Below are 27481 nucleotides of genomic sequence, written 5' to 3' on the forward strand. Positions count from 1 at the left end.
GATTATTAAAGGATTGGACATTCTGGAGGCAGGAAACATGTTTCCGCTGATGGGTGAGTACCGAACCTGAGGACACAGCTTAAAAATACGGGGTAGACCGTTTAGGACAGAGATGAGGAGAAACTTCTTCACCCAGAGAGTGGTGGCTGTGTGGAATGCTCTGCCCCAGAGGGCAGTGGAGGCCCAGTCTCTGGATTCGTTTAAAAAAGAGTTGGATAGAGCTCTCAAGGATAGTGGAATCAAGGGTTATGGAGATAAGGCAGGAACAGGATACTGATTGAGGATGATCAGCCATGATCATAATGAATGGTGGTGCAGGCTCGAAGGGCAGAATGACCTACTCCTGCACCTATTGTCTATTGTCTATTATTATAACATTTATTTATTAGTATTGGAGTCTGAGGTTAGTTCCCTCTTTGAGGTAACTTCACAGAATATGTAGCCATTCTACAGATTACTCTCCATGCTACTAAATACCCATGAAGAGACTAGTTAACTATTAATTTCGATCTTGCTTACTCCAGGGTGAAACGGGTCTCAAAGGAGCCAAAGGAGAGCCAATCCAAATCTCAGGCAACCGTGATGAACTCAGGGTGAGTATGTCATATTGCTATTCTGATTCAGTTTTTCGAAGAGGAGTGGGAAATATTAGCACTAGGAAGTTGAACTAGGAGAAGGAGCTGGAAGTTCAAGTTTGAGCCCACATCCCAAAATTGCTGTTACTTACTATGTCCACATGATGGCGAGCTTTGCAATTATATCAGACATTGCTACTCCAATAAATGGTGGGATATTGTACAATTGTATTAAGAACTTGCAGCATATTCTCACAGGAAACAAAAGTTGTGTTTGCATAGCACCTGTCACAACTTTGGCACATCCCAAAGCTTTTCCAGCCAATGAAACACTTTGAAGTGAAGTCACATTGCAAGCATCTGCATTCCTCCCTTTCTCAGTGCAAGAGTGTAGCCAATATGTGCACAGCAAGATTTCACAAACAGCAGTGTGAGCTCTCAGAGTATTCCTAGTTCCACTCTCACATATCATTCCATGCAGAATAATGTTCAACAAGCTGTCATACCCACCAATCATTGACCTTGTTGTCACAACCTTCTGTGCATTATTGGAGTGTCACAACTGTGAATTTGGGTCAAGTCAACTCTCACAAAAGCGAGTTTCTGTGAATGCTGAAGAACTGAAATCAAAACAGCGAAAGATGGAAATGCTGTTTGAGCCTGACAGTATTTGTGGAGAAAGAAACAGGAAACTATTTTCAACCGATTTCTGATGATGCGACTTTCAATACAAACCCTTTGGATATGTCTCCGTTTGCCTCTTCAAACATTTCATCCTTCCTGTTGAAAGGTTCCTGCCTGAAACATCAACTTGTCCTGCGCCTCTGATGCTGCCTGACCTGCTGTGGGTTGTTTTCTCCAACTCCACACTTTATCGTCTCTGACTTTCCAGTACCTGCAGTCCTCACGATCTCCATGTCGGTCAAATATTTCCACCATTGTTGTTGACAGAACTCGCAACCATGTCCATCCTATTTTCCAGACTTCTACTCACTTCTTTTTCCTCCTGGAAACAAGGAAAGGTTCCCCTATTCCTCATCTCCCACATCCCCCCGCACCCCCCCCCCCCCCCCAGCACTCTCTGTTCAACAGACCAATTTCTCCATGTGTTGCCACCAGCAAACACTTGCCCCCTCCCTCTCAGCATTTGGTTGGGACTGTTCCCATCTTCTGGCCTAGTCCACTCCTTAGTCACCTTCTTGTGGCAACTTTCCATACAAATGCAGGAGAAGCAAAACTTGTCATTTTACTGCTTCCTTTCTCACCAGCTAAACCCAAACATTCCTTTTGGATGGAATTCTCTTGACACGTTGTATTCTCTGCTCTCTGCTGTATGTCAGGGAGACTGAACGCCGACCCCAGTGATCTCTCTCCACAAGCATTGACCCTGATCTTTGGATATTGTGTGATTTTAATTCTCTCTCCTTGTTCTCATGCTGTCCTCTCTGTCCTTGATCTGCCTCACTCTCCCCAAGAAGCTCAACACAAGCCCAAGAACAGGATAACAACACAAAGGATTGTGGGTGCTGCTGATCTCAAACAGAAGTTGCTGGCGAAACGCAGCAGGTCTGGCAGCATCTGTGAAAAGAGAAACATTTCAAGTCCAGTGACCCTTCTTCAGAATAGAACTTCATCTTTCAATTCAGCACTTACACCCTTCTGGACTCAGGATTGAGCTAAAATGTCTATATTGTAACCTCTTACCCTACTTTGCTCCTTTCGCTTTACAAGTTTTGATTTTACTGTAGATTTTATCTTGTTTTAATATTGTTTTTCAGCCTGCAGTTGTTCATCATTCTATTTACACCTGCTGAAGGCATATTTTTAAACGTATTCTTTACCTGTTCCATTTCCACTCCTTGTTGGTGTTGAATCCCTACGGTCTCCCACACCAGTGCCAGCCTTCCCATTTGCTCTTTTTCCAGCTACTGCCTAATGCTGCTTAAAATCTATTACACGTCTAACCTTTCCACGTTCTACTGAAAGGTCACCAAAGCTGAAGTGTTAGAAGGAATCTTCTGCTCGCTGTAATATTTGGGTTAGAGGCAGGAGTTTGCTGGGTGGAGGAATACACAAAGGCTGCTCCCTTCCCACCTCCACCGTGGTTAAGTTCTGGGTTTTGAAGTCCATGATCACCTCCCCTGCTCCACTAACCTTTTAACTGCCCGTTCAGAACCTCAGTCTGCCATTGCTCAGATTGAGCTAATTATTTGAAAGGGAGGACTGCAGATGCTGGAGATCAGAGTCGAGAGTGTGGTGCTGGCAAAGCACAGCAGGTCAGGCAGCATCCAAGGAGCAGGAGAATTGACGTTTCAGACAAAAGCCCTTCATCAGGTGAGGGAGTGGTGAGGTAAATGGGAGGGTTTGGGGCTGGGGGGGAAAGGTAGCTGAGGGTGCAAAAGGTAGATGGAGTTGGGGGTAATGGTGATAGGTCAGAAGGGAAGGTTGATTGGATAGGTGGGAAGGAAGATGGACAGGCCAGGAGGATGGTGCCAAGTTGGAAGGTTGGGACTGGGGTAAGGTGGGGGGAGGGGAAATGAGGAAACTGGTGAAATCCAAATTAATGCTGTGGGGTTGGAGTATCCTGAGGCGGAAGATAAGGCGTTCTTCCTCCAGGCGTCAGGTGGTTAGGGAGTGGTGATGGCACATTGATGCCATGGAGTTGGAGGGTCCCGAGGTGGAAGATGAGGCATTCTTCCTCCAAGCATCAGGTGGTTGGGCCACACCCTTGAGCTAATTATGGGTTAGCCTTTTGCCATCTCCTCACACCCTGATAACTGCAGCCCTGTGGGAAGATTGTCCCCTCAGCGGGTGAGGGTTGATCAAGACAATCAGCACCTTATTGAGGAACTGGGCATTGAGTCGGGCTTGCCTGCTGGAAGCAAATTCCTTGCTTCTATGCACCCCCCTCTCCCCGACCTGTGAAACCTCTCCCTCTCCTCCCACATCCAATTACCTTTAATCTGGATCCGCTTCAATCCTGAAACTGAGTGGACGTTCTTCTTTCAGTATCCTCTATGGGTGCAAGACCCACGAACTTCAGATTGGCTGGCAGCTCTCCACTGACTGGTACTTCCTTCCCCAGGATCTTGATTCAAGCTGGAGACCCACAGTCGGCCTTGTTTCTGCCTGATTGGCATGTGGTTCATCAGGCCTTCCTGGCACGAGGTCGCACCGATCTCCATTTGGCCGATGACACTTGGTACACCTCAACATGATTCTGCCCAAGAACTCTGTTTCTCTCTCCACAGACACTGCAAGACCTGCTGAGTACTTCCAATGCGTCCTGTTTTCATTTCTGGTCAACAGTTACCTGCAGCTAAGGCAGGCTGCTGGGTAAGAGCCAGAGCGCCATCTTATGGCATGCCTTGCCTTATGGGTAATCCTGCCCTTCTTCATCCAAACAGCACAGACAGAGAAACCTCTGTTTCTTCATTCTTGATGAAGGGCTTTTGCCAGAAATGTCAATTTTCCTGCTCCTCGGATGCTGCCTGACGTGCTGTGCTTTTCTAGCACCACTCTAATCTTGACTCTGATCTCCAGCATCTGCAGTCCTCATTTTCGCCCTGTGACAACTTTTACCCCATCCCATCTATTCACTTCTTTACCATTTAACCAGCAACAAAAGCAAACATTGCTGGAAAAACTCAGCAGGTCTGGTGGCATCTGTGGAGAGAAATCCGAGTTAATGTTTCAGGTCCAGTGACCCTTCTGCAGTGAGGATTGTAGCTGGGAAAAGGTTGTTGTATATGGTAGAGATAGGTTTGGGGGAGGGGGAAGGAGGAAATGGTAGGTGGAGATGAAGCACAGAGAGAGACAGAGAGACAGTCGGGCAGCCAAAGGGTTGGGTAAATGTTAGCCTGGGAGAATTAATCGGTGCTAATGAGGATTGTAAATCCTTGTCGATGTTTCTAACATCTCCCATTTTGTTTGTTGATTAACCCTGCATGCCAAATATAGAGATGTGCATTTTCATTTGATCTTTCTCCCCAACTTTCCCACAGGGTGAGCCAGGCCTACCAGGTTTGGACGGAGTTCCTGTGAGTATCTCAGTGGGAATATCTCAAGTGGAGGGATTGACAAAGAAAAGCTATTCTGTTAACTCATGTTGCACACTCGCCTTGTTTTCACATTGAGTTTCTAGCAGTGGGAGTAACTTTGATTAGAATCATAGAATCCCTACAGTGTGGAAACAGGCCCTTTGGCCCAACAAGTTCACACTGGCCCTCTGAGGACTAACCCACCCAGACCCATTCTCCTACCCTATTGCTCTACATTTACCCTGACTGGGGCACCTAACCTACGCATCCCTGAACACTATGGGCAATTTAGCATGGCCAACCCACCGAACTTGCACATCTTTTGCTTGTGGGAGGAAACCAGAGCCCCCAGAAAAAACCCATGCAGACGTGGGGCGAATGTGCAAACTCAGCATTGACAGTCACCCCAGGCTGGAATTACAGAGTATTACGGGGAAATATCCAGGTCGCCCAGTCAGATACACTTATCTCTCATAGAGTCATAGTCGTAGAGATGTACAGCATGGAAACAGACCCTTCTGTCCAACCCGTCCATACCGATCAGATATCCCAACCCAATCTAGTTCCACCTGCCAGCACCCGGCCCATATCCTTCCAAACCCTTCCTATTCATATACCCATCCAAATGTCTCTTAAATGTTGCAATTGTACCAGCCTCCACTACTTCCTCTGGCAGCTCATTCTACACATGTACCACCCTCTGCATGAAAACGTTTCCCCTGCCTGAACTGCTGTGCTCTTCCAGCACCACTAATCCAGAAATTTGGAGAAAATGGTCAAGTTAGTTCAATTGAAGGGCACAACATCTGGATATGAAAAGGTGTGCAAGTTTTATCCTTCGATAGTTGGTGTCTGAGTGTCATATCTTTGGACTTTAAATATTCAATGACAGCCCGAAAGCCCGCTGAACCCTAATTATCAGCCTGACCTACCTGTTCAGATTTAATCTGGTCCATGGATGAATTGTCTCTTTTTGCCTTACAGGGTCCAGCGGGCTCTCTTGGATCAGATGGTGCTGTTGGTCCCAGAGGACAGCCGGGTCTTCCAGTAGGTATCCCTGAGAGGACCACCTTGTGTCTCATTCCGCCTACCTGTGTGGTCACTGATTTGATTTCTTTATTGTCACATGCATTTTGTACCACAATACAGTGGGAAATGTTGTTGTATAGTGTCGCCATTCTCAGCGTCGTCTTAAAGCACAGAAAAATAAACCAAAACATAGAATATCAAGGCAGAAAAACAAAGAAATAAAGAAAAAGTGTCCAACTTCACAGTCCTTCTGGTTAAGTGCTGTTTTTAAGTGCTTAAACTCCTCTGTTTTTCTGATAAAGCAACTAGTGTCATAGAGTCACAGAGAGGTACAGCACGAAACAGACCCTTCGGTCCAACCCGTCCATCCAACCAGATATCCCAACCCAATCTACTCCCACCTGCCAGCACCCGGCCCATATCCCTCCAAATCCTTCCTATTCATATACCCATCCAAATGCCTCTTAAATGTTGCAATTGTACCAGCCTCCCCACTTCCTCTGGCAGCTCATTCCATACACGTACCACCCTCTGTGTGAAAAAGTTGCCCCTCAGGTCTCTTTCCCCTCTCACCTTGAACCTGTGCCCTCTAGTTCTGGACACCCCGACCCCAGGGAAGTGACTTTGTCTATTTATTCTATGCATGCCCATCATGATTTTATAAACCTCATCCTCCGACGCTCCAGGGAAAACAGCCCCACTCTTTTCAACTTCTTCCTATAGCTGAAATCCTCCAACCCTGGCAACATCCTTGTAAATCTTTATATGTAAGTAATTACCTACACATCACAGTTAACAGAATCAGACTCAAGTATTTAAACTATTGATGGGGCAGATCCAGGCATTAAGTGTTCAGGAATCGTCAATCAGGCCCCAGTGATTAGTTAGCAGGCCATTAGCCTGTGCCAGACGTGCTACCAGTTGCCCTGATCTGAGCAGTTCTTTAAAAGCTTGCTCGTGCTCGCCTAAACGGTCACAATTTTGCGACGTAATTGTCAAAGCAGCACCAGCAGTTGAGCAGGATGATCCCAGGATCAACCCTGGATCTCTGTGAGCTGGGTTACACTAATATTAATCCTGCTCTCGCTGGGCTCGTGCAGACCATTCAACATCATAGAATATCTCAGACCATATCCCTGTAGCAGAGGAACCAAGAATTCTGGACTGGCTCCCTGCTCTGATCAAAGGCGGCAGTGACAGGGGGTTATAACTGACCTGAACACCTCTTGAAGAGGAAGTCAGCCTGTGTTATTTCATCAGATGATTTTGCAGAGCCCAGTGATAATCATGTGTGTATGGACAGAAGGTTCTCTTGGTTGAGTTGAGTGTCAATAGGCAAGTTTTTTTGACAGTGATTGTAATGTATTGATTTAGAATCAAATCTTTACCCAGAAATCCTGGTCTTAAAATTAAACGCTCAGTGGTTTGCCAATGGATGTTATAAGTGGCTTGTCCTTTTCTGGGTTATTTTGCAAAAAAAGCAATTAATCTTTTGATCTCTCTTTCCTCAGGGCCGACCTGGTCCCCCAGGCCTTCCAGGGTTGAAAGTAAGTAGTGCTTCATGTTAATTGTGACTGTTCATTCCAGATTATTTTAGAGGGAATATAATCCACACAGCACCATGTTTCAACCCAAGACTCTATCATAGCGATACAGCTGATACATTTCAGGGAATCCCTCTGTCCTTCTCACTGGACTTGACCTTCCTTAGCTCCTTGCGTGAGACCTATCACCACCTTGTGTAGACCACCAAACCTCATCTCATTGCCATCGCCCTGGAATGTTACACCAGACCCCAGTTGAGCTTGCAATGTGGGAAATCCCAAAATAGAAAATTCCTGTCTCTGGCTTCCCCCAAACCCGCTCTCTGTAATCAATTTTATAAGGCGAGATGCCCGCCCCTTACAAGACTGAACATAAGAATTCACAGTAGCTGGCTCAAGATGGCCATTTGTTTGGGTTTGTGCCTGAGAGTCTGGGTTTTACACTGGCTGACCATTGACAGGTGCCACTCGACTTTATATTTGGGGTTGTGTGCTATAGATGTGGCGGGTGCCTCTGCCTGTTGCTATCATTGTTTGAAGTCACCTCAAATTGGCTATGATGCAGAAAACAGGAGTTGGTTGTTTTCTCAATCCCATTTGCAGCCTCCTCCACTCACCCCTTTGTGTTTCTGTCTTACTTACAGTTGATTTCCTACTCATCACCAACTGCTATGGAAATATGAACATGGTGATATAAACCACACGCAGTCAAACACACACACTGACAAAATCATACATGCACACACACAGTCATACACACACACAGACACTCTCTCTCACACACACACACACACAGAGTCGTATACACAGACACAGTCATACTCACAGTCAGATTCACAGAGGCATACATACACACAGTCATATAGACACACAGAAACAATCATACACACACACACAGAGTCATACACACAAATGCACACAGAGACAGTCATACACATACACAGTCATAGATGGAGCAACACACACATAAACATTCACATACAGTCTCACACAGACACAGACATAGGTACATAATCCAAAGATGTGCAGGTTAGGTGAATTGGCCATGCTAAATTGCCCATAGGTTAGGTGCAGTAGTCAGGGGTAAATATAGGGAATGGGTCTTCAGAAGGTCAGTGTGGATTTATTGGACCAAATGGCCTGTTTCCATACTGTAGGTAATCTAATGTAAAAAGTAAATGGTACAATTTGAAAAGTGGGCACACACACAGCGAATCCTGAAGGTTTGAATCATTCTCAATTGCCCATAGTGTTAAGTGCATTAGTCCGAAGGAAATGGGTCTGGGTGGATTACTCTTCGGAGGGTCGGTGTGGACTTGTCGGGCTGAAGGGCCTGTTTCCGCACTGTAGGGAATCGAATCTAATCTAATCTAAAAAAAATCTTCTGAATCAACCAGAACACACTATAAGGGTTGTTTTATAAATAGAGGCATAATGTACAAAAGCAAAGAATTTGTGTTAAATCTTTATAAATCAGAGGTCACTTCTCAAATTGGGGCGGCATGGTGTCTCAGTGGTTAGCACTGCTGCCTCACAGCACCAGGGACCTGGGTTTGATTCTAGCCTCGGGTGACTGTCTAGGTGGAATTTACATATTCTCCCCGTGTCTGTGCGGGTTTCCTCCGGCTGCTCCGATTTCCTGCCACAGACGAATGATGTGCAGGTCAGGTGGATTAGCTATTCTAAATTGCCCATAGTATTCAGGGATGTGCGGGCTAGGTGGGATAACCATGGGAAATGCGGAGTTTCAGGGATAGGATAGAGGGGTGGGTCTGGGTTGGATGCTCTTCAGAGGCGTGGTGTGGACCTGATGGGTCAAGTAGCTGACGTCCAAACTGTAAGGATTCTGAGCATTTTGTCCAACTTGTCAATTCAAATTTGCAGACCATTTTGGCACCACAAGTGCCTTTGTTAGCAGGAGGGATAGTAAACAGAGGCACAGATTTAAGACAGTTGACCAAGGCACCGAGGGGAGATGAAGAGTCCATATTTTTATGCAGTGAGTTGCTATGATTGGGAATGCATTGCCTGAAAGGATGGTAGAAAAATTATAATAATAACTTTCAAGAAAAGGATTAGACACAGACCTGTGGAAAAATTTGCAGTGTTACAGGGAACGAGCAGGAAATTGAACTTATACCAGTCTCAAAGAGTCAACATTGGAATGATAGGTCAAATGGCAGTATTGTTCTGCATTTTTCTCTGAATATCAGAATGACCGTGCTCGACAATGTTGAGCAATATGGTACAGCGTAGCCACGGTGAGGGACTTATAGTGTGCTAACTGATTGAACAACAAAGAATGAACGCACAGATGATGACACAAAGGCCAACTTCACCCTTTCTTAAGGTGACAGCCTTTAAAAGACAATCTTTCTAATTTCGAGAAATATTTGTATTTCAGGGTAACATGGGGTTGGGATTCCAAGGACAGAAAGGAGGAAAGGTAAGTGTGTGGCAAGAGCGAAAGCTGTTGCTGGGCTATTTGTAATTTGCTAGTTTTATGACACTACATTATAAATGTATTAGTTAAATACTTTTATAATATCTAGAACAAAAACATCTGCATTTTCAGTATGTGTTTTTCAACGCTGGAATCAGTTAACAATAGTCCATTTATGCAGGGCTAGCTCTTGAAATGCAGAAGGGTGTGTGGGCGAGCCCTTTTTTTTTATAAAAGCAATCCCAGTAACCTCTCTGTTCATCTGAATTTATTCCCGATTCAGAATCAACAGTGAATATAAACTTTGTTAGCTGTCTTCGTAATCTTGTGAGTGCGACCTCAGAATCTGAAGACATTAAAACCAGCTGCCATGATATTGCCTGATAATTTAGATTAATAAATTAAGTTAGTGTTTCAGAGTCACAGGCATGTACAGCATGGAAAAAGACCCTTCAGTCCAGCGCATCCATGCCAACCAGATATCCTAAATTAGTCCCATCCCATTTGCCAACACTTGGCCCATATCCCCCTAAACCCTTCCTATTCATATACCCATCCAGATGCCTTTTAGATGCTGTAATTGTACCAGCCTCCACAACTTCCTGTGGCAGCTCATTCCACACATGCACCATCCTCTGTGTGAAAAAAGCTGCCCCTTAGGCCACTTTTAAATCTTGCCTCTTCACCCTAACCCTCTAGTTCTGAAAAATATCTATTTACCCTACCCATGCCCCTCATGATTTTATAAACCTCTATAAGGTCATTCCTCAGCCGCTGATGCTCCAAAAAAAACAGCCCCAGCCTATGCAGCCTCTCTCTATAGCTCAAACCCTTTAACCCTGGCAACATCGTTGTCAGTCTTTTCAGAACCCTTTCAAGTTTCACAACATCCTTCCTATAGAAGGGAGACCAGAATTGCACGCAATCCTCCAAAAGTGGCTTAACCAATGTCCTAAATTGAAACTAATGTCCAGAATCATTCAATCCCCTCGGTATGCTTACATGATGACAATGTTTATCTGAAGGTAATGTGAAAGCTACACCAAGTACAGGAGCTCTGACTAGGGTTTCCACAATCCTCTTTAGATTTGTGTTTTGTTCTTCTGTTTAAACCAAGACAGTATTTTATTTACATTTTCAAACTGTGTGAAGCACTATAATGAAACATTCATCCACTTTAATCTCTCATCTCTTTCCTGATCAACATGCTGTTTCACTCAATTCCACATGCACTCCCTGTTTTAGTTCTTCTCTCTGATAGGAAAGAGAGGGAAGTGTAGGATGTTGGGTCAGTGAGGGGAGGGAAGTGTAGGATGTTGGGTCAGTGAGAGGAGGGAAGTGTAGGATGTTGGGTCAGTGAGAGGAGGGAAGTGTAGGATATTGGGTCAGTGAGGGGAGGGAAGTGTAAGATGTTGGGTCAGTGGGGAGAGGGAAGTGTAGTTGGGTCAGTGAGAGGAGGGAAGTGTAGGATGTTGGGTCAGTGAGAGGAGGGAAGTGTAGGATGTTGGGTCAGTGAGAGGAGGGAAGTGTAGGATGTTGGGTCAGTGAGGGGAGGGAAGTGTAGGATGTTGGGTCAGTGAGAGGAGGGAAGTGTAGGATGTTGGGTCAGTGAGAGGAGGGAAGTGTAGGATGTTGGGTCAGTGAGAGGAGGGAAGTGTAGGATGTTGGGTCAGTGAGAGGAGGGAAGTGTAGGATGTTGGGTCAGTGAGAGGAGGGAAGTGTAGGATGTTGGGTCAGTGAGAGGAGGGAAGTGTAGGATGTTGGGTCAGTGAGAGGAGGGAAGTGTAGGATGTTGGGTCAGTGAGAGGAGGGAAGTGTAGGATGTTGGGTCAGTGAGGGGAGGGAAGTGTAGGATGTTGGGTCAGTGAGAGGAGGGAAGTGTAGGATGTTGAGCCAGTGAGGAGAGGGAAGTGAAGGATGTTGGGTCAGTGGGGATGTTAGGGGTTGCAGTGTTGGAAGTCGGGTCAGTCGGGGATGTTGGGAGGGAAGTGTCAGAGATCAGGTAAGTAGTGGGAGTGGGGAGGAGCATGTGGGAGATTGAGTCTGTGCGGGGCTGGGAGTGGAATGTGGGAGATCATTTGAGGGAGAGGGGAGGGGAGCATCAGCTGTAATGGCAGATGTTGTGCCTCTTGCTGCCATCATTACACCCCACACCCGTCTTTATCCCCTTGTTTTATTTGACCAGAGATTATTTGAAAGTAATTAATCAAAGAAAACAAAATTATTTTAAGAAGGATATGATGGAAATTCTGGTCAGTAAAATAATAGAGATGCTGAGGTTATGAAGTGGAATACTTCTCCATTGCAGTCACCCACTGCCTGAATTGTGTGATCATCTGTAAGGTACAACATGTTTGGACAGAAAGTAGAACTCTCTTAGTTACAATTTGACAGTAACATCAAAGGAAGATCCCTTTACTGTACCATTGAGACTTGGCCCAGACTTCCCCCATCAGCTTTGCTAAGCTTAGTGCGGCAGAGTGGTCATGTCCCAGGGCCAGAAGGCCTGGGTTCAAGTCCTACCTGTTACAGTGAACCTAAGTGAGTTAATTAAAAATATCCATTAGGGTTGTGTTCAACTGGAGCCAGACCAGGGTTGGTTTTGTAACGTGATCACTTGAAACTGATTCATGGAAACTTATTTCTCAAAGTACCTTCAGAACCTATAAACAAAGGAGATGTACCCAGCATCACATGGGCTGGCATCAACTCTAACCCTGAAAGTGAAACAAATACTGCTCCACTCAATCCCCAATGATTTAAATCTTCAAACTGGCCTTTTTCTAAACCACTGCTGCCTCCTTCACTTTTGGGAATATTAAACACTTTAACAATAATTTCAGTCTGAGTTCATTCAATTTTTGTGCATTACATGGACTAGATTCTTATATCTTATTAACCCAGAGTGAACTTTATGATATCTTTAATTGCAGCGTTGCAAATCTCCAATCAGAGACGCGTGGAGCTGGTGGTATCCTAGCTCAGCAGTGCCAATTACAGGATCCAAATGTTACTACTGCCTTGACTGGCAGTTTTTTTAAACACCCATTAACTCTAACAGGAACAATTTCATTTCACCTGACGTCCTGCTCCTAAAGTTGTAGAAATCACAATTTAATTTATCCTGATCATTTTTTAAACAAGGTGATCATTTTAAAAAAAAGAGTGGGGTTGGCTGCAACATGGAAGTGTCAAAGAGCAGACCGAGATCAAATCAAAATACTGAGCAACAAAGGTAGGCTGTATCAGTCAACTCTAACAGAAAGGCGGAATTAAAAAGTACTGAAAATGCAGATGACTGTATGAAATATTGAAAAAGAACAACTGCATTCCTGCTGTCTGTGCTGTTTGGATTAAGTTTTAATAAGCAGCAAGCTACAATGCCTGGATCTCGAGCCATCCTAACAAATGCCCCACTCACTTCATTCTCATTTGCTTTTTAAACAGATAGCGTGTGTGTGTGTGTGAGATCCTTCGAACCGCACTGACCGCATAATCACGTTGCCACTGGCTCTCGCTGTGATTACAATCACTGTTTTTAATGATGTGATCCTTATGTTGTGAACAAGGTTTGGCAGTTCTTGGCTTTTTGTGCATCTGTCAAGAGGGAAAGGCTGAAAGGCAGCATGAAAGGCTGTGAGCTGTCACAATACAGTCCCACTGCCTCACCACATTGTGTCACTGTGAAGGCAATGCTCAGAACAGAGTGTTCCAGGGCCCGATCCTGCGTGAATGTCCCTCACTTTAGTGACACTCCCTCTAAATTATCATTATTTTAATTCAGGACTCCTCATCTCTCCCAGAATTCTTAACTTAGTGTATTTTGTGGGTTGTCGTGGATGAAACCTTCCACAGTTCTGGAAGGTGCCAGGCAAGAGAAGGGAAGAAAATGAAGCTGAGCACCATCTCTGTACAGCTGTTAAACATTAGCAGGAGTTGCCTGGCTATTGGTAGAACGACATTGGCAGTAGACCAGGGGTGACCCAGGAAGGTCAGTGGGATTGGGAAGAAGGGTTTCAAGAAATATTTCAGTTGCCTAGTTTGTAAGAGGAACCAGATGGACGCACTGGGCTGTCAGTGGAGGAGCTTTAGGTGAACCAGCAGGGAGTTAGAATCTTCGGTGATACTTATAAGACAGTGTGCATTATCAGGTAAGGACAGGCCCTTCATTTGTGAGTTGTGACCTGAATGTATCTGATTTCACATGAAGCTGAGATACTGGTTGATACCCATGAATCCCGAGGCCAGCTGAAGTCACTGCTTCAGGAGATGAGGAAAGCAAAGAAGAAATTTGGGAAAACTATTGCATTGTGCTGGTGGTTGTTGAACCAGTCATCTTCTGCCAATAGCTGCCAAGCTTCCTTTGGATTGATAGCTTTAGCATGTATTGTGCTTCCATTGACATCACATGCTCTGTGTCCCAACGTGTTGCTATTTTTGACGTAATAGATGCGATGTGCTGAATCACCCATTTCCCAAACTCTAGCTTATCCTCTGTCCTTCATGTTCAGCTCAGTTAACACACTACACCATTCTGCTGCTGAAATCTCAATCGCTGTGTGTAACTACTCTCGATTGCAGGGGTTGGCCTCTTGTGACAGGATCCAGATTTCCACATCTGTGATCTCGATTCCTTTTTTTGGTTTAATTGAAACAAAAGGAATTGTTGGTCTTCTCCCTCCTATTTGCATCTTCACTTTATTCTGATCTAGCCTTGTTGTGCTGTCTGCTGTTCTTTATCTCATTTGTTTCTGTTCATTTCCTTATCTCTGTCACCAGGTCTTCCTTTCCCTCTGTTGTCAATAGGCTTTTAAATCTCAACTTTGCCATCATCTAATTCCCAAAATTTGTCTTATTTCAACTTTGCTCCTCCTCCCTTTGACCACTGTGGCATTTTGCCCAAGAACCTTTGACTTCTTTCCAATTGGGCAACCTGGTTTTTATCGTCACTGATGCCCTTCGGATCAGATCCTGCTTGGAGAGCAAGGCCAATCCCTGCACCAGCACAAATTAACCAGAGTATTAATGACACATTTTTTAGAATGTTATTTATGGAAACGTTTGTCAATTATGTTTGGAGAATAAACATGCGTAACCTTTCCACCGCTTTTTTCTGAGAGAGTTTCTTATTATTTTCGTTTGCCATTCCCACTTGTCTCTGTTTTCCTGTTTGAGTACCCTCCCTCCTCTCTCACGCTGTCCAGCATGAGATTAAGTCATGTTCAGTCTCTCTCAGTAAATGTGTGATACTTACATGACGAGGAACAGTTGAGACCAATAGATGGCACTTTTACCAGCCCCTCCCCCTTTCTGTATGGAAACAAGTGAACTTTGTTAATACCCTACACCCTCCTGAAGATCCCATTGAGGTAGTGAATCCAATATGTTGGTAATCACTGTGGGAATCAATACTGTACACCCCTCTCTGATTGCTAGTCCATTGGGAGAAAGTGAGGACTGCAGATGCTGGAGATCGGAGTCAAAAAGGGTGGTGCTGCAAAAACACAGCCGTCAGGCAGCATTCAAGGAGCAGGAGAGTTGCTGTTTTGAGCATAAGCTCTTCATCAGGAATGTCCTGCTGTTTGGATGCTGCCCCTTCAGCTGTGCTTTTCTAGCATCACACTTTTTCACTGCTACTCCATTGAACTACCTTTGATATGTTTACTTGGCACATCTGTTTCTGAACCATCTTGTTTACCACTGTTTCTTTTTTCCAAGATAAAAAAAAGATCTTTTCCTCTGGTGGTGGGAAGGTGAAAATAGTTAACTTTGCAAAATTGTTACTTTTGTCTATAATACACTAAAACTGTTTCTGACACTAACCGTAACTAACTTTTCCGCCCTCCTCCCTCCCTCCACCCTCCCTGACCCCAGGGTGATGTAGGCCTTCCGGGCCCTCCCGGCCGCCCAGGAACTATCCCACAGGGCTCAGGGCCTGGGCTAAACTTCTCCATCGTAGGAGAGAAGGTAACACTTGGGAGCGAGCTGTGAACTGAGTGCATGGCAGTCCTGCAGGAAATGGGGCTTATTGGACACTATTCCTCTCCTAATTCAGGAGATTCAGCCGTACATTCCCTCATTATAAAGAAACTGGCTTTATATCCTTCTTGTTGGTCATGAGTTAATGAGTGCACTAGTTGACCTGCTTAAGGAGCTATGAGCACTTTCAATTCATAGCCATATGAATAGATTGTGTTTTACAGCATGCCTTTTAACATAGGTCCTTTGGCCTAGAGAGCTAATGTTATTTTTGAATTTGCGATCTATTGATAATTGCACAGGAGATCTGATCCTAATAAGTAAAATGTTCTTGTTGGATGAACACTCTTTGTGGAGTAAACCAAGGCCACTTAAGAGTTGACAGACATTGGATATGACCCATTCTAACCCTCAGAAACAATGGTACCCCACAGTTCAGTGCCCCATTTCCAACCAGGGTTACCACAATCACAGGTAATGTTGTTTGATTAAAAAAAATGTAAGCTTCCTTCCTGATTGCTACACCTCAGGGAGACGTGGGCCTGCCAGGTCCTCCTGGACCACCACCTGCCACCGGGCAACTTGAGTTTGGTGGACAACCTGGATTTCCAAAAGGGGACAAAGGTGAAAAGGTTTGTGGAACGAAAAAAAGGTTGGTCGCGGCTGGGAAGGGTGAATGACATCTCAGTGTAAATTTAGACTCACCATCCAGGAATAAGTTGATACTTTGAGGACTAAACATTATTGGCAGTTCTTCCTATGTTAGGACATGGAACTGATTATTATACTCATACTGATGCCCGCTAGACAACAGAAATCTCTTTTCTTTTTGCATCAATATCCCCATCAGGCAATTTAGGAGTCAGAAGCAGAAAGTGTTTGCTACAGACTGTAAGTTCCCTGTACTCAGCCTTGCTCTGAGTCTCTGAGATTTTTCCTCATTGCTGATTTCCCACTTTGGGCCCATTCTATGGCTTTAATGAGTGAGATTCCCAATTATTGACAGATTATGGACTTTCCCACTGGGTAAGAGTTTGGCTTGTCATGTTTCATTTCATGGAAACATTACAGACATTCAGAGGTTGTTAAAAGTCACACAATACCAGGTTATAGACCAACAGGTTTATTGGAAAGTGGAAGCTCTCAGAGCACTGCTCCTTTTGTCAGGTAGCTAGTGGGCAGGATCGTAGGACACACGGAATTTAGAGTAAAAGATCAAAGTGTTATACAACTGATGTGATGTATTGAACAAACTGAGATTGCTGTTACGTCTTTAATCACTTAGAATGGGGATGCAGGTTTCGATTGATTAATATGTAAATCTCAGAATACCTTTCAAGTCACAGCTCCAAGATAACTTAAGATTTTATCAGATCTAAAGTAAAGGTGACATCTCAGCTCAGACAATGTGTTAAAGGTGTGAGGTTAGAGTCTGTCTGTATCCCAACCTGGAGTCAAACTGATTCTATTTCCAAAAGTAGGAATTTATAAAATGTCACACTGACTGACTGCCTTCAGTTTGTGTGCTTTTTGAATAAAATAAAATGTATTTGCAAATACAAACCTGCAAACCCATTCTAAGTGATTGAAGACTTAACAGCAATCTAGGTTTGTTCAATACACCGTGTCAGTTGTGTGCCATTTTTATTTTTTATTATAAATTCTATGTCCTATCATCATGCCCCACTAGCTACCTGATGAAGGAGCTTCGCTCCGAAAGCTTCTACTTTCAGCTAAACTTGTTGGACTATAACCTGGTATTGTGTAATTTTTACTTTCATCCACCCAGTCCAACACCCAAGCCTCCACATCATTCATCTCTCTACAGTGCAACCTTTGAAGTAATTTAGACTTAGAACTTCATAATAACAATTTTCGCTGTCAGACATCCTTCCTGACACTGATGTGACAGTGTTGTATGCTGGTTACACAACCTATTAAACATATTAGATTATATTAGATTAGATTACAGTGTGGAAACAGGCCCTTCGGCCCAACAAGTCCACACCGACCCGTCGAAGCGCAACCCACCCATACCCCTACATTTGCCCCTTACCTAACACTACGGGCAATTGAGCACGGCCAATTCACCTGACCCTGCACATCTTTGGACAGTGGGAGGAAACCGGAGCACCCGGAGGAAACCCACGCAGACACGGGGAGAATGTGCAAACTCCACACAGTCAGTCGCCTTGAGGCGGGAATTGAACCCGGGTCTCTGGCGCTGTGAGGCAGCAGTGCTAACCACTGTGCCACCGTGCCGCCCATATGCTGGAGACAAAAAAAAATAAAAAGGCAGATGCTGGAATCCAAGGTAGAAAAGCAGAAGGCTGGAAGAATACAGCAAGCCAGGCCGCATCAGGAGGTAGAGAGGTCAATGTTTTGAGTGTAACCCTTCCTTTGGGTTACACACGAATCTTTGATTTCTTCACCTCCTGATCCTGCCTGGCTTGCTGCGTTCTTCCAGCCTCCTGCTTGTCTGCCCCATTAAACATATGAGCATACAAATTAGGAGTAGGAGTATGGCATTCATCCCCTAAAGTCTGGTCAATAATATCATTTGGTTATGGCCTCAACTAACGTTGATACCCTACTCCACTTGCTTTTCATGAATCAGTTCATCATAAAGCTGTAATCCATTATCCCTTTATCTGTGCTTCTAAACAGGGTTGCTGCTTCATAGATCCTAGATTTCCATTCACCACCTGCCTTGTCAGGATTATTATCTGAGCTATCACTTTGTGTCATTTCTACCTGAAATCAATGGAAACTACCAACTGCAGTATGAAACAAGTGGATCCTAACAGCCATAGCACAAAAGGGCCAAATCAAAATGTAATTTAAATAACGTTGTTAGTCCATTTCCTTTCTCTGCCGTTTCCTTTGGAAAATTGCCTGAATTCCTCCCAGCTTATATTCATGGGGAGTATGGACACTGGATCTCACCGCACTGATGGGTCAAAGGGGAAGCTGGACAAATAGATGAGGGAAAAAGTGGTAGAAGGAAATGCTGATTGGGTCAGGTGGTGTCAAATGGGAGAATGCTCATGTAGGACATTGACTATTGTCTATTGACATAAATGTCAGATTAGGCCTTTTAGCCTGAGTGTCTGTATCTATGGTAGATATTTCTAGCTAATTCCATGTGGCACTCCCAGGAGTGAGCAGAACAATCTAATCTTCAACTAAATGGTGTTAAGTGAGCCTGCTTTGAAACATTAGTTCAAATGGTGGAATTGCAGAAAAGGGCAGTATTTTGTGCAGAAGGGACCAATGTAGTTGGGTGTACTTTGGAAATGCAGAGCTTCCAGAAGATGGCCAGCTGCAGAGCTACCACATGCTGCCTTCCCATGAAATTTGACTGGGACATCACGAATGTGAGTACGTAGACATCTGCTGAAATGCTGAATCGAGAGGAATGTGATGTACGGCATTGAGTCTACAGAAGGAATAACTGAATAATTTCTCATTGAAGGTGTTAATTTGTGGGTAACTCAGGAATTGCCAAACTATGTAGTCAGGTCTCTGACAAACATTTATTGTAAATGTAGTCAATACAGTGGCATGTGAAAATATAGTGTCAGGAATAGCAAGACTCAGACATGGGCATTTTTCACATTTTCTCCCTTTAGATGCTGCTTTAACTTTAAATGGCAATCCAATCATGCCGGACAGATGATTAAGGGAGTAATAATCAAGCCATTGTCACTATTAATGCTCAGGAAGATATATGATGAGTTAATTGTTTACAAGAGCAGAACCAAAACGTCCTGCTTCACTGAGAGGGGATGGATTCTTGCAATAACTTTGCCAAGAGAACTTTAGGGCAAGAAAAATAAAAATTGCTCTTTAATTTAGAAAATGAGGATGAGTGATAGTTTAATCTGAGGGTCACCATGCCTCAGTGAGGGGTAAGGTTGAGAGGGTGGGACCTTTGTGGTAATCTCATCTAGTGCAGGAATTAAACCTACATTATTGATGATTCGGAGATCACCTGATGAAGGAGTGTTGCTCCGAAAGCTAGTGTGCTTCCAATTAAACCTGTTGGACTATAAACTGGTGTTGTGTGATTTTTAACTTTGTACATTATTGATGTTACTATGCACCACAAATCAGCTGTCCAGCCTACTCAGCTAACCGACCTCTGGTTCAGGCATGTAACATAAATCATTTTGAGAGCAAGTAATGCAAATACCTTGACAAGAAATAACAGTAGTGATAAAACACAAAACAATCTAATTATACATGTCTTTTCTGAATGGGGGACAAATTTTGGTCCAGTAATATTGCTGGCTACAAATCTGTTACTCATAGAGGCCGTGGTGAATTGTTGAATGCCAGACAAGAGAGATAATTTACACACAATATTAAATAGTCCATTCAGTAAAAATGTGTGTTCATTAGTAAATTTTGATTTTGTTGCTTTTTGACAATGCTGGCTTCTATTTCTTTTGGAAAGAGATTATGATAGTAAGGTTTTGACATTGGTGAGTTGGGGGAGGTGGTGTTGGGAAGAGAGGTGTTTGAGTAGATTTTACAGTTCTGAGCAAACCTTTGTCATTTGAGATGATCAGTACCATAATGTTGTGCCATATTTGTTCTCCTCTCTCACAGGGTGATATGGGATCACCTGGTCCTCGTGGAGAGTTTGGATTTCCTGGCCTTCCGGTAAATGTTTCCTTCTGTCATTTGCATAGGGTTTGTGATGCTTTGTACAATCAGTCCATTACTCTCAATGTGGGCAGGGGAGAGGAGTGATGCAAATGTTCTAAATATCACCCCTCTTCCCTGTGGTTTTTCTCCCAGACCTCCTTCTCAGATGTGCTGGCTCTCTGAGTACTGGTGACTTTTCGTGTGTCTCCTCCTCCTCCTGGTTTACTTCAATAGCATGGACATGAGGCCCATCAAGTCTGCGACAGTCATCAAACACCCAAATTGCTTTAATCCCATTTTATAGCCTTTGACCCTTAACCCTGTATGCTATGACTTTTCAAGCATCCATCTAAATGCTTCTAAAGAGCATGATAGGTCCTGTCTCTATCACCCATATAGGCAGTGAGTTCCAGACATTCACCACCCTTGAATGAAAATCTATTGGCTTAAATCACCTCTCAATCTTCTATCCCTTACCATAAATCTATGCACCCTGATTATTGACCCCCTCCGCTAAGGGGGCAAATTTCATTCCTATCCTGTCTATTCAAGCCCCTGATAATTTTGTAGACCGCAATCTGGTTCCCCCTCAGCCTTCTCCAAGGAAAACAAACCAAATCCCTCTAATCTCTCTTTACAGCTGAATCACACTAACCCAAGTAACATCCTATGAATCCCTGCAATGCAATCACATCCTTCCTTCAATGTGGTGATCAGAATTGTACACAGTATTTGAACTGTGGCCTTACCAATCTCACATATAGCTCCATCATCACCTCCCTGCTCTTATATTTCATGCCTTAATGAAAAAGGCAAGTCTAGGGGTAAAATGTGTGTGCGAGTTAAGATGGAGGTTGACTTCGCAGATGTGGCAAAAAGTTTCTTTATTTTTAGGAGACGGGGGGATGTTTGAAAATTGAATAGAAGGTATGGTTGGTGCAAATCTAATATAGTCAAAAATAAGTTGAAGATAGTGGGGATATTCAAAGGGTCAGGCAGCAGCTGTGAAAAGAGAATGATTGGGAGAAGTTAGAGATATGACAGGTTTAAAGCAAGTTAGAGAGTCAGAGGACACAGAGAAAAAATATGAAGCTCTGTTATCGGGCAGAAGGCAGGAGCAATTACATTAAAAAGGATGAAGTTTGAAATCTGTTTTCTGGTTAGCTTCCTTTCTTTTTGTTTTTGCAATGTAGCTTGTAGTTTAATATAAGTTTTTATCAAAGTGAAGTCAAGCCTCATGTAACTGTTGTCTTCCTTCTTTTCCAGGGATATTCGGATATAGTGAGAGCAAAAGGAGAGAAAGGAATCCCTGGTCTCCCAGGCCCAAGGGTATGGAGCAACATTTTAACTAAATTACCAATTGCCACATGTTCCCATTCTGCTGAGGGGAGATGATGAAAGATGCTCCCCGATCTATCACTTATCAAAGAAATCAGTGCCTTGATATCTATTGAAAGAACCTTCAAAATCATTAGGTAAAGGTGAGAACAGCACTGAAACGTATGGCCTAGCATTCTGAATTAGTGCTTACAATGTGGAACTTCATCCACCAACAGCATATGTAGAATCCCTGCAGTGTGGAAGTAGACCATTCGGCCCATCGACCCCCGCTCCCCACTCCCAGTGAATCCATCCAACTGTACATCCCTGGACACTATGGGCAATTTACGGTAGTCAATCCATCTAACCTGCACACCTTTGGATTGTGGGAGGAAGCTGGTGCGCCTGGAGGAAACTCATGTAGACATGGGGAGAACGTGTAAACTCAACAGAGATAGTCGCCTGAGGATAGAATTGAACCCAGGTCCCTAGCACTGGAGGCAGCAGTGCTAACCACTGGGTCATTGTACCACTGGAAATCACAGGCACATTCTCCATAAGTCTCCTTCATGGACAGTATGTCAGTTGTCCAGTATGCGCTCCCCTTCACACCGGGATGCTGGCATTTAGAAAATAGACCCTCTGATGTTTGCTGTACCAATGGACGAAATGGACAGGTGTAGTGATACAGACACAAATGGTGCTCACTGCTCTGACTCGTATTCTCACTGAGAGAGAGAGGCAAGTGGTGTCCGGGGATACCTTGGCTATAAAAAGCACTGCAAGGCGTCAACCTAGATTTTGCAGCATAGAATGAGGGTGGTTATAAATGCATGGGAAAATCACTTAAATAGCCATTTTAATATGGAAATCCCCGAAGGAGCTTCACAGGATCTTAGTCAAAGACAACCTGACTAGTGATTAAAAAGGAGATTTTGAGATAGGAAGTGGCAAGCTTTGATGAGGATCTTAAAGAAGAGAGAAAATCCTAAAGGTTTAAGGATAGAATCCCAGTACTTAAGGCTTAGATTCCTGCAAATCATCCAGAGTCAAACCTGAGCTAAGGTCAGATGGCCTTCTTTGGAATTCACAAGAGAAGTTGCAATATAATATAAACATAGATCTTTTAATGGAGCTATCTAGGATCATGAATAGCTCTCATTTAATTTCCCTCAGCCTCATGGTAGGAACGACTGCGACCTGAGGACACAGCCTTAGAGTAAAGGGAAGACCTTTGAGAATGGAGATAAGGAGAAACTTCTTCAGCCAGAGAGTGGGGAATCTATGGAATTCACTGCCACAGAAGGCTATGGAGGCCAGGTCATTGAGTATATTTAGGGCTGAGATAGATAGGTTCGTAAGTATCAAGGGGATCAAGGGTTAAGGGGAGAAAGCGGGAGAATGGGGTTGAGAAACTTATCAGCCATGATTGAATGGTGGAGCAAACTCGATGGGCTGAGTTGCCTTACTTCTGCTCCTATGTCTTATGGTCTTATGTTCAGCTAGAGAAAGCCAGATTCAAAGACAAAGTTTTGGAAACTGTTGAGGTTATTAATATATCCTGAAATTAATTTTCACTTAGCATCATAGAGATGTGCAGCATGGAAATAGACCCTTTGGTCCAACTCGTCCATGCTGACTAGATATCGTAAATTAATCTAGTCCCATTTGCCAGCACTTGGTCCATATTCCCTCTAAACCCTTCCTATTCATATTCCCATCCAGATGCCTTTTAAATGTTGTAATTGTACCAGTCTTCACCACCTCTGGCAGCTCATTCCATACACGCACCATCCTCTGCGTGAAAAAGTTGCCACTTCAGTTCCTTTTAATCTTTCCCCATCTCACCATGAACCTCTGCCCTTTAGTTCTGGACTCCCCATGCCAGGCAAATGACCTTGTCTATTTACCCTATCCATGCCCTTAAACAAGGTCACCCCTCAGCCTTTTTTTAGCTAGGTTATAATTTTCCCAGGTAGTAAAAGGGATGGGTGAAATTTATCAATAACTGTATCCTCACCAAAAAGGGATAAAAGTAGGGTGCACTGAGTATTTAATACAGTAAACTAAATGAAAAGATTTATTTTGGAATGAAAACACATGCAATTTGATGCTTATATGAAAAGTATAAATTCTGAAACTAGATAAATTCCGAAGGGATAACTAATTGTTATTTATGAAAGAATCCAAACATCAAATTTGGTACAGGTGTGAGTTTTTCTTAAAAGTAAGGATATCCATCAGGAATTAAATAAATAAGAATAAATATTGCTGGAAAAGCTCTGCAGATCTGGCAGCATTTGGGAAAGCAGAGTTAACGTTTTGAATCCAGTGACCCTTGTACAGAACAGGGTTCTGAAGGTGCGGGTCCTGATATAATAATAAGTCTTGGTACCATATATTCTTTTGTGTGATTGCAGTTTTAATTATAAGGCTGGCATTATAAAGTTATGTACCAGTGTTGATAGCTCCAGCTAGCACAATGGTTCAGAGAACATCTCCAGGACATACGCACCCAACAACCCCACCGCCTTGTGACCGACCACTTCAACTCCCCCCTCACTCCATCAAGGGCATGCAAGACCTGGGCCGCCTCCACCACCAAATCCAAGCCATCCAATGCCTGGAGGAGGAACACCTCATCACTTGCCTCAGGACCCTTCAACCACATGGAATCAGTGTCCTCATCTCTCCTCCCCCACCTTATCCCAGATCCAACCTTCCAACTCCTGAAGTGTCCTACCTGTCCATCTTCCTTCCTACCTATCTGCTGCACCTTCCTCTCCAACCTATCACCATCACCCTCCACCTTCGTCTACCTAACACCTTCCAAACTACCTTCCCCCCAGCCCCATTCTCCTGCCACTTATCTCTTAGCTTCCTTGGTCCCCATCCCCCGTGTTCCTGATGAAGGGCTTATGCCTGAAACATTGATTCTTCTCCTTGGATGCTGCCTGACCAGATGTGCTTTTCCAGCACCACATTTTTTGACTCAGACCTACAGCATCTGCAGTCCTCACTTTCTCCTAGTGTGTTAGCACAGAGTGTTGAGAACCATCTTTGGTGTGTGTATTTCTCATTGGCAAATTCACATTCTTGTATGGGGAATGAAAAATATTGTGTTTGCCTTGTTGGTTTTGTCACCTGTCAGAAAACAAATCTTGCTGTAAATTTAATTTGAAAATAATTTTGAACAAAGTCTTCCTGGACAGTATTAACGCTATATATTTTGATCCTTGTTCCTTCACAAGGCTACAAATCATTCAGGTTCAATATATGATGAAGCAATGCTATTTTGTGGTTGAACAGTATTGTTCACAGAAGTGAAGCAGATTTAATTACGCTGCATTTCCCGAGATATTTCAAACCACTGGAATTGTTGTTTTTGCCCAAGGTTTCTCATGGCATATTTTGACAAAGATTATACTTCTTTCACATTATAAGGAACAGTTGGATCTGCTAGCGCTTAGCCTGGACAGTACAAAGGCTTGTCACTTGTTGTCCTTTATTCTCCTTTGAGAATGTGGAAGAATTAGATAGAAATTACAAGTCAGAAGCAAGCCATTTTGCTCAACCTGAACATGTTTGGTTGTCTATCCTCGGTATGGTTTCGCATTCATACTCCATTATCTTGTCTGGTTATTTTCATTGTGTTCAAATATAATTTAGGAGGTCTTCTGGGGCAGTGGCTGCCTTGGATCCAAAAGCTGCAGGTTCAAGTCCTCCTCCAAGACTTGATGGCCAAAGAAGGTGCATTCTTAATGTAGCCAAATAGGTATCAACTGGTAAATCCCTCCAACAAGTGCCAATGATGGGTGGTAAAAGCAGGGAATATTCCTGGTCAGCCATGTGAAGGAAAAAATCGGAGCCTTTACTGTCCAGACTGCAATGTGCATGCGAAAGTTAGGTAAGTATGTAAAAGTGAATGTTGCTGCAGCTACTCAGACTCATGGGGGTCTGGTTAGCTTTGTTGGCTGGATGATAGTGTGGAAGGCACTTTATCCTGATCCCAATCCCAGTTCTGGTTGGGATGGATTCAGGAGCTGCCTTTCTATCCTATGTGAGGTGAGATTGCAGTGTTGTGGCCGAGATTTGCTTTTCTTCTTGTCCTACCCCGTGGTGGAGGTCGCAGCGCAGTGGCTCAGCCTTGGGCCTAGGCATAAATATGAAGAAGGCGAGAAACCATTTAACCTATTCTGAAAAATCGGCATTGGAATCCAACCAACATGAATGCAGAATCAAACCATAGGATGTTCAACCAACTTTGAATCAGATCCTGCCTCACTGGAAAAAGCAACAGTCCTATGCTTAAGCCAAAAAGCTGTCTGAAACATCTGAGCAGATTGAACCCCAAGCACTGGCTATGATTCAAAATCTCGTTAATAGACTTGAAACCATCTCCTAGACCCTGTCGTCAAATGTTCATGGTTTGCACCAGTTCAATTGGGAACCAAGTGCAGCACCTCAGTAAACATGCAGAGAAGATTTACAGCTTGCTGTCATTTGAATCACTAATTCTGAATCAGAGTTTTACAACCCTCTGGGTTGCCTGCCCACCTAAAATTTGTCTGTTTGGGCTGTTAATTCTGTACACTTATTCCAGCTCAACGCTTCCAAAACATTTTCCTGTAGTGACTCCATTTTGAGGCTTGAAAATTGTCATGACCCACTGAGTGAGAACTGATTGGAGGGGGTTGAGGTCCTGTGAGAACCTGTGTGTTAGGGTGGGAGGTACCTGTCAGGATCAAAGTCAGGGTCTGTCTGTTATAATGAGAGGACTACTATTAGAACTGAAAGAGATTCATGATAATCAGTGGTGCCTTTGAATTATCTTGAATTCCAGCTCAGGATCTCCACTTAGGGTCCTAACCTACACTTTAGGAAACTCTGTTATAGATCTTTGAATCATGGAAATAGCCTGCTTATATCCATTCTCTTCCTTCATAGTTTCAAAATCCTTCATCAAATCACTGCTTTATCTATTCTGTTTGACAGCAATGAACTCCAGTTTAAGTCTAGTACAGAGATAGCAGTTACTCAGTTTTGAATTTGATCTTAATGTTAGGCATCTGAAACCTTTTGATCTGTTGACTTTTGAAACTGCAAACAGAACAGCATTCATTTATATTTTCCAGCTTTCCTTCCTTATGAGAATTGCATAAGATCAGAGATAGAATACTATTCGCAACTCGTTATACACATCCAGGATGACCCAGTCAGAAGAGTTCATTATTTTTGTTAGGTAGTCAAAATCTAGATGCAATAGATGGATGATATGCTTGCCTAAAGGCATACGAAGGAGATTTCAGGTGGTAGTTTGAGGCAGAATCAGGCAGTGACAATATGTTGATATGAGCTGCTTCTATCTGCTCTGTCTTAAAGCTCTAGGCAGTCCCTCTTTATTTCCAAAACTGCTCTTTGAAAAATGTGTGCTTTAGTGCTTTAATCCTTCTTCTGTTGAAATTTCAATTGATTCCTTTCATTGATTCTTCTAATTATTCAAGAATATGTTTTCTTTTCTGACTCTATTCCTTGATGAATGTCCCTTGATTTGACTCCTATCCCCCCCTTGCCCATTATCGTTCCTGCATTTGTTTGTTGTTAAAAGCTGCTGTCAGGCCTGTGGGTCCAGTGAAACCAATCCAGGGAGTCCTAGAAACATAGTTAGGGAGCTGCACAGTTATTGGTCAAGGGTCTGGTAACTCATCATTCATTGCTTAAGAGTATGGGCCACTGTCAATCTGGGGTGTCCATCCATTAAAAGTCAAAGGGGCAGGAGGGAAAGGGTGATGTTATCAGAGACCACAGCTGTGGACAAGAAGTTGGGGAATATAGGGGTTGGAGTTGGAAAGCAGTGATGCAGAGGGGAATGACAATACTGAAGGATGCTGATTCAAT

At 43.6% G+C, this 27481-nt stretch overlaps 1 protein-coding gene across 5 annotated transcripts in view; it reads left to right on the forward strand.

The window, feature by feature from the left end:
- Window positions 1-27481, forward strand: part of col4a6 (collagen, type IV, alpha 6) — a 421315-nt gene that overhangs the window by 263726 nt on the left and 130108 nt on the right. For 4 of the 5 annotated variants that reach the window (XM_043705025.1, XM_043705027.1, XM_043705029.1 and 1 more), the window contains exons 8-15: window positions 525-593; window positions 4580-4615; window positions 5600-5662; window positions 7156-7191; window positions 9593-9634; window positions 16141-16242; window positions 20225-20278; window positions 21530-21592. In XM_043705025.1, the coding sequence (XP_043560960.1) occupies window positions 525-593; window positions 4580-4615; window positions 5600-5662; window positions 7156-7191; window positions 9593-9634; window positions 16141-16242; window positions 20225-20278; window positions 21530-21592 (465 nt within the window). Of the gene's footprint in view, window positions 1-524; window positions 594-4579; window positions 4616-5599; window positions 5663-7155; window positions 7192-9592; window positions 9635-15505; window positions 15599-16140; window positions 16243-20224; window positions 20279-21529; window positions 21593-27481 lie in introns of all 5 variants that reach the window. The other variant, XM_043705028.1, reaches the window with a different exon arrangement.

Source organism: Chiloscyllium plagiosum, chromosome 15, assembly GCF_004010195.1.
Source record: "Chiloscyllium plagiosum isolate BGI_BamShark_2017 chromosome 15, ASM401019v2, whole genome shotgun sequence".
Classification (NCBI taxonomy): domain Eukaryota; kingdom Metazoa; phylum Chordata; class Chondrichthyes; order Orectolobiformes; family Hemiscylliidae; genus Chiloscyllium; species Chiloscyllium plagiosum.